This window comes from Nesoenas mayeri (genome assembly GCF_963082525.1).
Source record: "Nesoenas mayeri genome assembly, chromosome: 5".
NCBI classification, from domain to species: domain Eukaryota; kingdom Metazoa; phylum Chordata; class Aves; order Columbiformes; family Columbidae; genus Nesoenas; species Nesoenas mayeri.
Window position 1 is genome coordinate 54,320,785 of NC_137548.1, and position 16,005 is coordinate 54,336,789.

At 40.3% G+C, this 16,005-nt stretch overlaps 1 protein-coding gene across 1 annotated transcript in view; it reads left to right on the forward strand.

Annotated features, from left to right (window-relative positions):
• Positions 1–1,570: 1,570 nt before the first annotated feature.
• Positions 1,571–16,005, forward strand: part of SERGEF (secretion regulating guanine nucleotide exchange factor) — a gene marked incomplete at both ends in the record, with an annotated part of 153,905 nt that continues 139,470 nt past the window's right edge. The window contains 8 exons of the mRNA XM_080345615.1: positions 1,571–1,594; positions 3,539–3,677; positions 4,008–4,163; positions 4,505–4,599; positions 6,624–6,684; positions 8,062–8,175; positions 8,478–8,540; positions 11,777–11,935. Coding sequence (XP_080201741.1) covers positions 1,571–1,594; positions 3,539–3,677; positions 4,008–4,163; positions 4,505–4,599; positions 6,624–6,684; positions 8,062–8,175; positions 8,478–8,540; positions 11,777–11,935 — 811 coding nt within the window. The remainder of the gene's footprint in view (positions 1,595–3,538; positions 3,678–4,007; positions 4,164–4,504; positions 4,600–6,623; positions 6,685–8,061; positions 8,176–8,477; positions 8,541–11,776; positions 11,936–16,005) is intronic.

Below are 16,005 nucleotides of genomic sequence, written 5' to 3' on the forward strand. Positions count from 1 at the left end.
TAGTTTAAAGCATCCTGCATATCTGTATAAAGCTGTGTTGGCTCTTCTTTCTGCTGGCCCTGTCAATGAAATGAATATATGTACAGGAAATACAATATATTTGAAAGATCTGTGAGGTGCGGGGTGCATTTAATAGCATGCTGGGCACTGGTTCTTCATAGGTAGAGCTTATCAGGAAATTCAGAACTTGCCGCTGTGAAGGTCATTGGAAAAATGGACTGAAAACTTAAATACACTGGAGATACCAGCCCAGGAGTTTGAGAACTTGAAAGGACTTTCATGAACCTCTGCTTGAAAATCAGTTTGTTTCATATGCTTTCTAGTAGGCCACATCTGCTCCATAAGCAATCTCTGGCCCAATCTTTCCAAATATACTCATTGTTTAAATCAAATATATTGATGCTTTCATTTTTTTTTTTTTCTGTGACTATTAACCCACCATAACTTTTTAAAGAGCATTTAAGACATTGAAATATGGTCCACAACATTTGCAGTTTGTTACACTTTAAAATAGATGTTAGGAGCTTTGTCTTTCTTTAGAAACCTTATTATGAGGGAGGATCAATTTTGTCTGCTTCTGTGATAAGTTAATATTCAGCTCTATTTTAAAAAACATGAGATTGTTGTGTTGTTGAAATATACATAGGTCTGTGTTACTTCAAATCTTTGAACTATGTATACATTTCAAGTAGGAAACTTTATACTTGATAAATTAGCACCTAATTTAGAATACTTTGGAAAAACAGCAATTGTTTCTTTATTTGTACTTGCGTAGCAAAAATTTAAGTAAACTGCTAAAAGTAATACAGAGAAGATGTATTTCTGCAGCATTAACATATATGTTTGGCTTCACACATCCAAACCTTCTGGCTCTGTAGAACAGCAATAATTTAAATATTTTGAACTGTGGAAGTTTTAAATGTCAATGAAATAAATTACTTGTTGTTAATTTTTGCAAGCAAAAGCTCTTTCATTCAGCACTGTAGCAATAAAAACAAAGCACCTACTTCTGACTTAGGGTTTATATGTTTTATACCATGGTTCAAGTATTTCACGCATGTGCCTTAATTCCCTTCGTAACTGTATAAATTCATTTGAGAAGTGATTTGTTTTCCCCTCATTTTTCTAAAGGTTTGGTCTTTTTTGGTCCCGTTGGAGCGGGTGCTGTTGAGCGGTTCCGCAGCCCCACCCGTGGGGCTCCTCAGCACCGGCGGGACCGGCCGCTCGGGAGTTTCCGCGGAGGCGGCTGCCGGGGCTGGAGCTGCCGGGGCTGTCCGAGGAACGGCAGCGCTGGGGGCTGGGGGGGCACCGGGACGGCCGCTGTCCGCCACAGCCACCCCCAAGCGCTCCCAAGGGTGTTGAGAGGGTCAAACGGTCCTTCCCGCCCTGACAGGGCGCTCAACAGGCGAAGCCGTGACGGCGCTGCCCACAGGGACCCGCCGGCCACACTTCCCCGTAGAACCCCCGGTGCGCGGCGGCTCGGGGTGAGGCGGGGCCCCGCCGGAGCCCGCCCCCGCTCCGCCTCTTCCTCCCCGGCCTGCGGCGGGAAGGGCGAGGGGTCGCTGGCCCTATGGAGCCGCTGCTTTTCGCGTGGGTGAGCGGTGCCCGGCGCGGTGAGGGGAGGCTGGGGGGGAGCTGGGGCCGCCTCCTGCCCCGCGGCCACGAGGTGGCGACTCTCCCCGCGCAGCGGCGCGGCCCTCAGGGAGCGGCGGGCGGGACGCGGAGCCCGGCTGCTCGCTCTCCCTGGGGATGCTGCGGGGGAACCGGGGCCGGGTGCGCTTCCCTGGGGACGGGTGGGCCAAGGTTTCCCTTGCACCGAAGAATAAAATAGGCGCCGTGGTTCAGTTGCGATGCGTCGCCCCGCCGCGGTTCACCGGCTCGTTGCCGCTTCGCGGGGAGGCTGCGGGTTTGTGGTGCCGCGGCTGCCCCGCCGGGCCGGGCTGCGCCTTGGCCGGTACCTACGGGGCCGGGGCGCTGCTCGGGCCCGGGCTCACGGAGCTGGCGCCGCTCGGCCGGAGCACCGGCGGAACCACCGTTCACTCAGGTGTGTGGTGGCCTGGGTGACGTCCTGAGCTATGCCAAATAAATACTTCTTTTTTTTTTTTTTTGGCGGTGGTGCGTCAGAACCATGACTTTACCTGATGAACAAAGGGGTCTAAAAGCCATTAAATGGGTATCTATTTTCCTTGTTAGCTTGTTTTACCTTGTAGTAATTGTGTTTGGTAATAACCCATCAGTCTCAGAAAGGTGACTGAAGACAGGTTTGTTAGCGTTATGGTCCGCACGTGTGGCTTTCAGTTCCCCAGGCACCTCTGTTCTTTCTGTACCTTAGCCTAGCTTGCCTGGTTTTGAAGGCTTGAAAATTCATCACAAGTTGTAGGCTAAAGTGAGAGTTTATGATACGCTGTCTAAAAAGAGTAATGTCGAAGTAGTAATGCACTCTAAAACTGTCTACCACTAGTGGTGACTGTGAGACAACAACTTGGTCTGCCTGTTGAGCTCAAATCCTGACATTTCAGCCACCTGTAACTATTTACCCCCCACACCCTGCTGCAGCAGCTGGTGTAGGTTAAAAGGATACCTTTAGCAATAAACATTTTGTACCTACAGAAATCACAACATTTTAGACAAAAGCATTGGGCTGTGAGTACGTACCAAATGTCTTTCTAACATGCACCAGGTGCTGTGCCCGGGTGCAGGGGGCAAACAGAGAGCAGATGGGCAGGGGGAGCACAGGTGAGGCAGGGAAAGGCCTCCTGGGCATCAGTAGCGGGGGGCGGGGGGGCAGTGTGGGTGCTGAGCATTGCTGTTACTGCCGTCTGTGGGCTGGGAAAGTTCCTGAGTCCACCTTTGTGGGTGAGGGTTGCTGTTCAAAATGTTGGACATTTAACAGCTTACATTGGCTGAGGAACTCCTTGACACGTTACCTCGTTGTCAGTGGTTGCTTGATGTGATTTGTTTAGTGAATATAATTTTGTACTTATAAATTTGTAATTATTGCAATTGGTATATTTTCATTTGGCCAATTTAAGCTAAACAACTTAGTTGATGAGGGATAAGTGTTTCTATTTTACTTGTATGGGTTCCAGAATAAGGTAACATGTCTTTCTGGTCTCATTTTGGAGGTGGACTGCCAGAAAGCATTGGCAGGAGTAAGATCTTAGTGATGAATGGGAAGCATTAACATTAAAATTAAATGGGTGGTAATCATCCTGATAACAAAGCTTTCCTCCTTAGCAACTGTTAGCCTGCAGTTAAAGTCTTACCAGGATGTATTCCAGTATGTTTCTTAAAATACTGGGCTTGCAAGGGCAACCTTAATGACAGCAAATATAGGACAGTCCTGGTCTGGAATTTTGGGGGTCCTGTGTGACAGCAGTAAGAATGAAGATTGCCATTTTGAGGGATTTTCAGGAGCAAATACTGGCAGGTTAACCTGTGACCTTTCCCCAGTGAGCTTACTCACTCTTGGCAGCAGATGTTTCTCTCTTTCTATTAACACATTTAAAATATGTTATTTTTCTGTGTGTATTTGAAGGGTGCAAACAGCTATGGACAACTTGGTCTTGGTCATAAAGAGGATGTGCTGGTACCTCAGTCACTGAAAGATGTTTCCTGCAAATGTCAAGACATTAAAAGCATTACTGGAGGAGGGGGACATTCTGCACTTATCACTGGTAAAAACGTTGCTCTTGTAAGGAGTGTGTGACTTCTACACATTTTTTTTCGTTTCCCTGTTGATTTGATGCTGCCACCTACCTGTGGGTTCTGTTCCTGAGCAAGTACCAATTCTTAGTTGCAAAACAGGCTTCTCCCATGCCAATTGACTTAATATTTGGGGGAAATTGGGGAAATTCCTGTTTTGTTTATCTTCTGTGGTTATGTTTTGGCTATGTGAGGACTGCTTCTTAACCTATTTAATGTAACAGATCAAGATAATGGATGTATGCTTGTCTTTTTAGTCTGTGAAGTGAAATGTGATTCCTTTTTTTCTTTTCTTCTTCTAGGTGCGGGAGAACTTTTTGTATGTGGCCATAACAGATATGGGCAGTTGGGATTGAATCACATGGATGATGTACTGCATTTTACTTTGTGCACTGCTGTGTCCGGCTTTGGTGTAAAACAAGTTGCCTGTGGCTGGGATTTTACAATTATATTAGTAGGTAAATCTGTCTCTGTAAGAACTGAAGAAATTTGTTGACGTAAGGAACACTCTGAAAGTTCCACAGTCCTATTGCTTTTGTGATGCACAGGCACTTACTGGTTTTAAGATACTTGCCTTGTGAACTAAATTACTCCACGTTTCTTGTATCCCAGTGAACTTCAGACCTTTACTGAAAATGGTGTGTCAGACCAGAAGCATGTGGCCTCAGGGACTTTGTAACAGGACATGTTGGTTCCTTTTTTGAGCTACTCAGCTATGATATTTTGCATGTTAGAATGTCAAAGTGCTTTGCTTTTGCTCACAGATTTACTAGTTGAGCTCTGACTCTTCATTTTGCAGGATCTGGTGAAGTTCTGTCCTGTGGGTCTAACTCTTTTGGACAATTAGGAGTTCCTCAAATTTCAGGTCCGTGCTTGATTCCACAAAAGATTGAGGTAAAGATTTAAAAGGAATTGTGCTTTACAGCTCTGTACTTTATATTGCTTCTGGCAACTTAAAAAGGTTGTCTGACCTTCGTGGGCTTTGAGCCAGACTCTTCAACTATTTTTTTTATAGAGTTACTACTTTTTATAGAGTTACTGTTATAGTAAACTTAGAAAGTAAAGGACCAAAGACAGCAATTGACCCAGAAATAATAAGCTAAGACTGCTTTTCTTGTATGAAGTTGTCCACTTCTGACAGTGAGTTGTCTCTTTCTCTAGGGCTCGTAACTTTTCATAATGTGTTTTGATAACATCTGCAGAATGAATCAGATGCTCAAATGATGCAGTGATACTGAAGGTAGTGAAACTGTGCAAATTTATTCCAGCTGAAGTTTTGCCTCAAGTTTGTAAGATACTAGATATGTTTTGCTATGTGAAGGGTATTCGCCTTCACTGTACCTTGTTGAAGGTTTGTGCTGAACAGTTCAAAACAAATGAACAGCAGTCCACCCATGAAATAAACAAACTGCATGATGCAGTTCAACACAACTAGCTACGCCAATTCTTTTGATCTATTGCTCTTGTGCTTCTTGTTCTGGTTTTCAAGTATGTGTTGTTTTTTGAGTGTATTTATAACTGTCAGAGTTCTCCCCAAATGAGGGCTATGGTATTATTTCTTGACTGTAAAAAGAGAAAAAAATAAGCTGGGTCACCCCCAAAATAATAGTAGTGTGATAAAGTATGTAACTGCAGGAAAACTAGACCTGGGAGAATAAACTTTAATTTTACCACTTTTGAGTTAAAAATGATTTTTACTTTTGCATGTAAAGAAACTGACAGGTACATTTACTGATTTCTTATCTAACCCCCAATATTTACCAAACAATATCAGCTTCCAATGAAATAGGTTGAAAAGTTACATAACAATTTCTCTATTGTTGAGTATCTTCAGTTGTAAAGCTCTGACAGCATAGCTCATGTTGTTCCTGTACGTCATGTGGGAGTCCATGGTGAGACTTGTAGGTGATACTTGTACTGCTGAGTGTGACTGGGGAGCTCAGAATATAGCCTCAAATTAATTGCTTTAAAACTTTTAAAGTAGTAGTTGCTGAGACTTCTGTAACATCGGAAAAGCTTTCCTGTTGTTAGTTATAAGCCAGTAAGTTTAAATAAGTTTCTGACTCACCTGACATTTCTGTATCCTTGATATTTCCTGGGAGTATCATTCCGGTATAGTGCCTTGAAAATGGTAGTACTGACAATGCTAATCTGAATCTGTCTTCTACCTGACCATGGAGACCATTCATCCATCTAGAATATTTTCTCTTTTGGTTTTTATCCTGTTAAATGCTTGGGCTTGATGCCATCTATTAATATTTTAAACAGTGTTATGTCTGTGAGAAGAATAATGAATTTGCAGAGTACTCAGAAGTGGAGAAGTGACAGAATTGAAGTACCTTGTGCAACCTCAACTCACTAATTTTATACACTTATGACTTGGTATAGTTTTCTTTTGCATGATCATATTGGGCAACCTTCACTGGTGTAGGTAGTACTATCAGTGGTATTGTTTGTGATTGCAGGACTTGGTAAGGCTGAACAGCTTGAAGAAACTCATTACTGCTTGTCACTGGGATTTGCTGTGGAAGTTTTGGTGTAATTCTTAAGGAACACTGTGTTAAAATTAAGAAATAAACATTTTTATTGCCAAAGTTCCTTCTTTTGTGTGAAAACTTTCACTGTGGCTTTTATTTCTTGCCACAGAATTGTACATCCGGTTGCTTCAGTTGCTTTGTTGTTTTTGTTGGTGGTGGTGGTGGTTGGTTGTTTAGTTTTTTAGACATTCCCACTAATTTTTATTAGCCAAAATTTACTTCCTTTTTGATATAAAATGTTAACATGCATTATGACATGCAGGTTGAAATTGCGAGAACTAGTATATTTTCATAGTGTTGCATTTCTTTTTGGCATATTTTTCGTTTAGGGGCACTAAATGCAAAAAGCAACTAAAATAGAGTTTTCTTTTATTTGAGTAGTCTCTCAAAGAGAAGGTGGTAGATGTTGCTGCAGGACTGAGACATGCCCTTGCTGCTACAGGTAAATATGTTGTAATTTTTATATCATTTCCATACAAATAAAATGGAGTTTTAATGACTTAGATGAGGAGAGGGAGGTAAGGAAGATTACATTTATTTTATCTTCTATTTATTTAAAATAACGTAGGGAAGATACTCCTGAAAGTCTTATAGTAGATTTTGGTACAAATTAACATGAATAATAAACATACTGGAAACATCTGCCTGGAAATTAGTGGTGAAGAAGTGTTCTCCAAGAACTCAGAGTGAGAGTTTATTAACAAGTTAATTTTCTGATGAGCGTAAAACTTACTGATTTATTTTCTACTATTCTGAAACAAAATGCAAAAGGAGGCTTTTTCTGGAAAAAATATTTCTGGTCAATCAGAATATCTTCTTAATATTTTGAGTTAATTATATCATGCAAAATGTTAGATTTAGGTTTGTATAAGTTGTTTCAAAATGGAACTGCACGTGGAATGTGTCCTTTTTTAATTATGTAATTGAAATCAACACCTGGAAAAATCACAAGAATGATTTTTTTATTGGAATGGGAAGGGACAGGATCTACTCAAAGTTAATTTCACCCACATGCCTTTGAAATATTTGGTCCTCTGGATCTTTCTTCCACTGTCTGCTGTGTGTGTACTTGGAGGGGGGTCATAACATCTAAATATTTTTCCTGTTCTTACAGATTTTGAGTTTGTTCATGAAATAACTGTATAAATCAAAACTTTCCAATTGGCATGGTTGTGTTAAAATTTAGGAACAACCAACCATAAGTGCTCTTTTGCTTGATGTGGTTTTGCGTGAGCTGTGGTGTAGATTCCAGGTAGTGGAGTCCAGCTGAAGATGCAAAGGAGATGCTTCAGAAGAGTGTACTCTCTGGTGTGTGTATGAATACCGGGAATTAAGCTTCACTGAACTCTGCACTCAGTGAACATCTTGATTCAGAGCCAGGTGAAGTCTCTGGAAGCTCCTCAGGAGAAGACAAGTGACTTCACTGCCTCAGTGTGCTGGACTGCACTAACAGATTGTCATGAAGAGCAGAACAGGGAAAAGAAAGTGCAAAGAACTTATAGTAATAAATAAATTGTATCCATTCCTGAGGTGCTACAGCTATGGTACATCCGTTACTGAGTCCTCAGTAATGTCCTAATATAGTCCTCAGAGGTGACACAGGTTGCTTAATTTTCTTACCTATATGAGCCTACAACTGTTTGTTGCTTTATATCTTCACCAGAGTTATCCATATGTTTTTAGCATAAAGATATTTTAAAATATTATTTGAATCAGTGAAAATGAAGTGAATATACCTTTAAGACTGATTAATGAGTTACGTGATTTTGTTGATGGTTGATGTGTTTTAATTGCTTCTATCTGTGTTTCCTCTGGAAAGAGAGCGGTTTGGTGCTTCAATGGGGAACTGGCATGGCGGCTCAGGCGAAGCGTGCAAACCCAGGCAAAACCCTTCCCCTGTTCTTGACAGCAAAGGAACCCTGTGAAGTAACAGGTAACGCAGGAATCTGACTCCTTTGTAAGGCTGATAAAACAGAAATATAATTTGGAGTGATATGTAGCATCCTTTTATTATGATGCAACCTGGTATTATAAACATGTAGTGGAGTATCTGAAGGATAGAACGGGTGTACAAGGTCATAATCTGTGGAGGAAAATGATAGTCTTGCAATGTTTGTGGTCCAAAAGCAGAGGCTTTTGTTATAAAATTCATCATCATCATGTTACACTTGTATGCATGTCTGTGCATGAAATGACACCTGCTATACAAAATTGATGAGACTAATTTTTCTCTAGGCCTGGAAGATATAAAGGTGAAGACAGTTGCTGCAAGCTCCTGTCATTCGGTATCACTCACAGGTACAGAAGTGAAAGTCCTCATCGCAGCCTATAAAGGTTTTTGTACTTTGGAAACATTTGTTAGACTGTAAAAAATTGATCTTGCTTAGTGCTGGTTAATTGTTTTGCAATTTGTGGTTTTTAATTTTTGGGGATTTGTGTTTTTTTAAGAGCTGGATTCATTCTCTGAATTGTGTGTTCTTTTTCTTGGGGTCAGGTGTGAGTTAGCTCCTATGAGTAAGTAAGGGTCTGGGCTCTTAATGGTTAGAAGCTGCGAAAGGGTTTATGGAAGGACATGGTTGGGTAAGTCTCTGGAGCTGCAGCATGATGCCCCATTGGGAACTTTGGATGAGTGGGTGGTGGAACCAGTGCAACCATTTTGTCCTTGGGGAAAGGGTATGTTGGGAGGTGTCCCAAGAAAGTGCTGTGGCTGTCCTGCTTCTGCTACGTGAGCTGATGCCTCTGCATGGGTGTGCGCTGTGCAGGAATGCCAGATGGTCTGGAGCTATCTTGGGTGGCTCTAATGTAAGTGTGCAGATCTGTGTGAGGTAACGTAGCAGCACAAGGCTTATTTAAAGCGGTAGGAAATTGCTTTAATCACTTAGGCACTTCCATAATGTCTGACATTTGTTCTTTGATCTTTGAGCACTGCTCCCACACTGGGGTATTAAGTATCCAGTAATGAAAGTCTAATAAAGACTCTTTTGGCAGATTGGGAGAAGGGGAAACTGAATAGCTTTTCAAGCCTGTAACCTTATGGTTTTGAAGTGTGGAAAATATATTGGACCTTATGAAGACAAGTCTTTGCCAAACTTTATAGGAACAAGTTCTTAGCAAATATGCAGCCATCTGGTACCTCTGTCATCATTAAAGGAGCACCTGGAGTATTTGCGTATTCAGATGTACAGAGATTTAGTTGTATGGGGTGATGTTCCAACATGTAAATTATCTTCAATTCTGAGGTGCAAAGTGTATGTGTGATTAGTGAAGAACTCTAAGGACAAATAGAGTCTCCTTTAGCTAATTAGTACTCTGTATTTAGAGTGTGAACAGATTATTCTTTCATGCTTCTGCTTTTTATTTAAGAGAGTGGTCTATTTGGCACCAGGAGGACCAAGATTAACAAAGTGAGTGCCAAAGACTTTAATAATCTGATGCAATTGCTCCCCTTCATCCTGCAAAATACTCATTATTACTTAAAATACTTTTTATTTTAAAGATAACTTGATATAGTAAAGATACTACTGCAGAGTGTAGTATTTAAATGGAGATGTTTTTCTAGGAATCTCTCACGCTGTAATGCAGTTTTCTTTGGCTCTGTTTCATGGGCCACCTGCTGGTAGGAAACACCAGCAATCCAGGCAGGTTTTTGACACAACTGTTGAAGTGGGTTGTTGCTGACACGAATTGCAGTTCCTTTAAAAAAAGGATGGTAATCGACTGTATCCAAACTGGCCTGAACCCTCCAGTGAAGGGAATATGCCAGTAAGTGTTAGTGTCTAAATTTTTGTTAAAACCTACTCAAGAAATTAGGGTTGAGCATATGACTTTTTCCAGAATAAGGCAAACTTGCCTTCTGGAGAAGAAAAGGAGGTAACAGAGGCAGTGCACATTAGTTGTGGAAACATACATGGCCATAATGTTTTTCTGTGTTGAAACAAGCTGTTTCTGTCACCTCTTTATTTTTCTCTCCAGAGGGTGTATGCACTTCACTCTAGGAAGGAATGTATCAGTTTTAGTGGAGAAATCAAATGAAACAATAGCTTGATTTGTTTTTCCCTTTCGTTTCAGATGTGTTGCTTTAATGAGGAATGTGGGAAGTCCCACAGATGACTGTCAATAACATGTAACTTGACAAGTACTGTCTCTCCCTCCCTCCTACTACTCCTCTTCTCTTGTTTTTTACGGTAGCAGTATAGTGGAATTTTCTTGGCTTATTCTTTCTGTTACTGTTACAAAACTGAGATCGTTAAATATATTGTAGCCTAAGTCATGCTGTTCCCTCTGAAAGATTTACTTCTGTCATGCTGCTCGTAAAGAGTTCAGTGCTGAACTGAGCCTTCCAGAAGCGCTGAGTCTTGTGGACATGTGCTCTGAACAATTCCGTGTTGGAAATGATATGGCTTCCAGGCTTTCTGGGCCCATGATCGTGTACTTTATGTGTGCAAGATGTATTTCTTATGCTTACAGCTCGTACAGAATGGCAAAGGACTTCAGCAGGCTTGAGACAACTCATGTTCTGTTAAGCATTTCTTGTGGATTTTAAATTTTTTTTTAACATGGAAGCCTAGCCTAGAACCTGGGCGGAAGGATTTTGTGCTGAAAAGATGGAACTAATGATATGTAATATCTGCAGAGGGACTCATCTGAGCAGTCATCTTGTTACTGTCAATTGGTTGTTAGGCTGTGAGCAACTCCAACCTGCGCTGGTGAAACATATGAAGCAATGTGGATGTTTCTGTAAATACAATTATCCCTGTGGGTGGAATCCTGGAACATGCACTTGCACAAATGCTTATTCTAGAAAAGGGGTGAGGGAAGACAAGTAATTACCTACAGAAGTCTCTCACTAGTTGTCTAGCATTGTTTTGAGGCATGATAATATTTTAATTTTGCATTGTGATGGGTGGTACCTGCTGTAGTTTTATGTTCATAGCTGTGTGTCCAGTTCTTTTAGGAACTGACTGTGCAGACTGAGACGAGCATAAGGCTGTCCCTGCTTTGGGGATTTACTGAATTTGCTCAAGCTGAAGAAGGCAGGAGAGTTGTGAGCAGAGCCAGGAGTCTGTAGCTCCTGTAGAGAGGCTGGGACACTGTAATGCAGAGCAGGACCAGCCAGTCAGGCTTTGAAGAGTCCCAGGTACTGGAGGGGGATTAAATTATTTGCTGCAATTCAGAAAGTTATTTACTGGACTGAATCAAAGCTTTGGGGTGGGGGTAAAAGCTAGCCTCTCAGTCTTCTTTGAGGGACTCATGGTAGAAATGAGGTCTAGGCAGTTTGACATGAAAGCTCTGGTTGTTTCAGGGAATCAGTGTAGCCCTCAGAAAACAGGCTGTATTGTTAATGCCCTTGCAAATATTTCTGATACAGTGTGCACACACGTGGTAAAGAATGGTAGGAAAAAGCATGCCAAGGAAACACAAATTGAATGAAACATTGTTCTTTCCTCAGCATCACTGAGTTGAGACAGAGCCTGTATCTTGTGGTGTTCTCTATATATCACTTTCAACAAATTTTACTTCTCTGTTGATTGTAGATGAAGGACACCTGTATGCCTGGGGTAGCAACAAACATGGGCAGCTACTGAGCAAAGAGATCTTTCTTGCTGAGCCCAAGAAGATTGAGACTCGTTTTTTCTCACATGAAAAGATTGGAGCAGTTTGGAGTGGCTGGACCCACTTGGTGGCGCAAACAGGTAGGATGCCTAAAAAGCAGTAACATATGGCACCAAAACAGTATAGTCTTTATTGCATGCTCACAATGTTCTTTCTCACTGATAGTGATGCAGAGTTTTGCAGTTTCACCTGAGCAGTGGTTTTCTCTTGAAAATAATGAGGACAGACATCCTTTGGCTTCTGTCTCGGAAGTATTATTACACTTATAGATTGGAGGGCTTACCGTTTTCATAAATGCAGTAGCACCTGCATGTACCCATTAGAGGGATGCAAGCCTCTCTGCATTGTCATGTTACTGGTATACCAGAATATATATGAGATTCTAAAGATAATTCTGCTGGGTGAGTTATGACATCTTTTTTGAGAGAAAAGAATTTGGTGGAAAACTTGCTTCAGAAAATAGAGAGGTAGGAAAATACGGCTGCAGCTTCCAAGATATGTGACTATATTGGGCAGGAAGATATTGGTAAAATTCGCAGGGTGCAGGAATTAGGGAGGCAGAAAGATAATCCTGAGCAAGTGTGTGTCTGACAGGTGTGGGGGCATAGCTTTGTACCGTTCTTGTGTTACCTGAGTGTTAGCTGAGGAACTTAAGAACAGGCATAGCCGAGACCATCTGCTTCTGCCATCCCATTTGAGAATACGTGGTCTTGTTGCAGTAAGTGAGATAAGTTACATAGCTCTGCACAACTGTACTAACCTGTCTGTACTTCAAAAGTGAGCCTGGCTTTTCATGCTGCTCTTCTTTAGTCACGTGTTTTAAGGACAAAATAATGTGTTCAGAAGGAAGTCGATAGCTAAAATAAGCTGGCTCGTTTGTGTGTTTGTGGTCAAACCCAAAACATATTTAGAAATGACAAATAAAAAGAAGCATCATTAGATTTGAAGAGCATTCCCTAAAGATGAAATGAAGGAAGATTTAGTGTTGAAGCTGGGAACTGTTCAAGTGAGGACACTATGAAAGCTTGCCACGTGGAGGGCTGTAGGGTTAGGTTCTTTCCTTGGAAGAAATAAGAGAAAGGTTGTGTAGTAATGACATTCACGTGTAAAAGGATGGTTGATGTGATGAAGGTAATTTGAATGCATTTGTATTGTTGCTTTGTTGTGAAATACAGAGGCAGAAGGAATGGTAAGTGAGATGGAAAGGTAAGAGACATTGGAAACTACATTGTGGTGTTCACATGTGAACAGTGTGCGCTATTTGCTTTTCCTGTTGCACACTGTGTAGTGTGATAGTTAAAACTAACAAGAGGAAGAAAGTCTTCTATGGAATAAACAGAACAGCCAGAGTTATATTAGCAGGGGTAGCATACGTGCATTTCTGCTTTTGCCTTGTATAAACTGCCAGGTGAGGAAAAGAACAGATGAAAACATTTTTCCTAGAGTCACATTGGAGATTGAAGAGCTTATTGATCTGTCAGGGTACAACCTGTTTGTTAGGAGCACTGCAGAAGTGGCCACAGATCTGTTATCATTGTTATTTACTGGGTTCTGTAATTATGGGTACTGGTTCAAGCCTTCAGCATGAGTAGTTTTATTTAAATGCAGTTCTGGGATGCCCAAAGGTCAGCATGTATTTAAGTGTTGTATTAAATTGGTGCTGTAAATCCTGAAACAGTCACGCACTAATGTCCTTTGCTCTGTGAAAAAGCTGTCTGTTTTAATTATTGTATACTCTGAACTTGATGCTAGAATTTGGAGGGATGTGATGCATGACTAGAAAAACAAATTGGTTAAGTGTTCTGTTTCATAGCATTTGTTGTTTGACATCAAAGTACATAAGAGAAATGCTATGTAAAATACCCGCATTACTCTAGCTGCTCTCTTAGCTATTTAAAATAAATGTTTGAACTCTGATTTTTAGAGGACACTATACTGAAAATTTCAGAGCTGTGATCAGTGCTACGTGCTGCTTGAAAACTTTTCAGGTGGAATGCAGGAATTTATCTAAAAATGATTAATTCTTGAATAAAATGCCTAGTGTCATTCTCACTGGAACAGAAATGGTAGAAAAAAGACAGGATAACCAAATTTTTTAAAAGAAGGTCTTGTCAACATGGTTTGCCTTGCTTTGCTGTTTCTTAGTAATGCGTAACCACTGAGGAAAACTTCTACAAAGTTTTGGTAACTTTAGTGTTTCACTTAGTTGATACTTATCAATGGCCATTACAGAAATGAAGTGAATATTTTTAGTAGGTGATTTGAAGAAGAAAAAAAGTGTCAAGTGATTAGCAGGGATATTATTTTTTGTGAATGTTTGAAAAGAATTTAAATAAAAATAGGCTGGCTTTTTACATCTGTATTAGAAAACTGACCAAGCGATGCAGTGGCATAAATTATTGCTGAAACTGAATTTTATGTATTTAGAATTTTAAATCTCTTGAAAAGTCAATGCAACTGAACCTAAATCATCCTAAATAAGATTTTGAATGGCCTTTGGCAGCCTCTAGATACCAATCAGAATCTCATAGGATTTTCAAGGGTTGCCCAACTACTAGGCATAGTGTAAGCTAAGCACTGACTGTTCTGAAAAATCACTCACTTCCTGTGATTAAACTTGCAGTTAAGTGACTGAAAAATGCGGCCTGCTTGAAACTTTCTCCCTGCATGCATTTCTTCCTCTGCTATTTTTATTTCATTCTAGCAAAGGGGGAAATGCTGCTTCAGTTTCTTGGTGCCAAAGTCACACAAACTAGTGGTATCAGAACTTTATTGATTGGGCACCCCATCAGTAATTTTTTTTGAGCATGCACACTCAATATATCTATGCTTATTTATAAATTATAGACATGTACTATTGTAATATGTTATGTAAACTATAAAACATGCACAATAGAAATTTTAAAAAGGATGAGATAAAGATGAAATAAACATTACTTAAAATATTTTTATTAACGAAATTAAAACCATTATTAATTTTAAAATAAATTAAAACAAAAGTTAATTTCTTGATTATTTTCTTCCTGCCCTCCAGTGGATTGTCTTGCGCACACCCTGGGCTGCATGCACTTTGCTTTGGAGATCGCCAATATGAACAATTGCTGCACACTTTAGTCTGGAGAGTTCCACAATTAGTGGAAAGGAAGCAAAATAAGAGGGATTTTTTGGGCGTAGGAAAATGGAAGGAAAGGATATTGTATTATGATGACTCTTTATTGTGGAAGGTAGGAACATACTTTGGAAAGACATTGCAGTGCGTAGGGATTTTGCTGCATGAAAGAATGGATAAGTTTTTTCTAATTATTAATCTCAGTACAATGCAAAATTTATTAACTTAACATTTATGTTGCTGTATCTGAAGTCTGGTGTTGTGTTTTCAACAGAAGATAGTGGAATTTTAAGAGGCTGTTACAATTCCTCAGAGTTCTGTTTGGATTTATTCCCCCCCCACCCCACCCCCAAACATTAATCCTGGTCAGAGTAGTAATAGCAAAGCATTCATAATTGCAGCTATCTTGACAGTAAATTAAAACTTCTCTTTGGAAAGACAGAGGAAGAAACTGGGTGTATAAAAGCTGGATACTCTGTACATGCATTAATTCACAAATTTTGCCATTTCAAAATGACATTTTGATCTTCATGTGCCAGATAAGCACTGCTTGACTGCAGAACTAATGGAACACTGGAAAGTAAATGAGACAGTAATGTTAAAAGCAACCATCTGGAGGAATAGTGGGCAGTTTGATGGATGCAGCGGTTTGACACTTTTAAAGTGAGTCCAAGCAAGTTACCAACTTTATTATCAGAAAACAAGGAATGTAATATAAATATATTTTCCCCTCTTGTGTAAACTACCTGCTTTTAAGAGACTCGCTTTTTTTTTTTTTCCTTCATGCTACTGGCAAAATTTTGCATTGTAACCTAAGGCAAAATACACAAAATTTATTTCTTCCCCACTCTGTCCTTAATAAGTTATTTTAGTTGCTCCTAAAATCTCTTTAATAACTGTATCACTTTTCATATGTCATATTCTACCTCATTCAGCAACTCAGTTAAAAGTCCTGTTTCTTGTAATTTCTCTCTAGAGTTTGGTCAACTCTCTTTTTATTTGCTGTTATTTCTGGAATCGGAACTGATTTACGACAGAAGT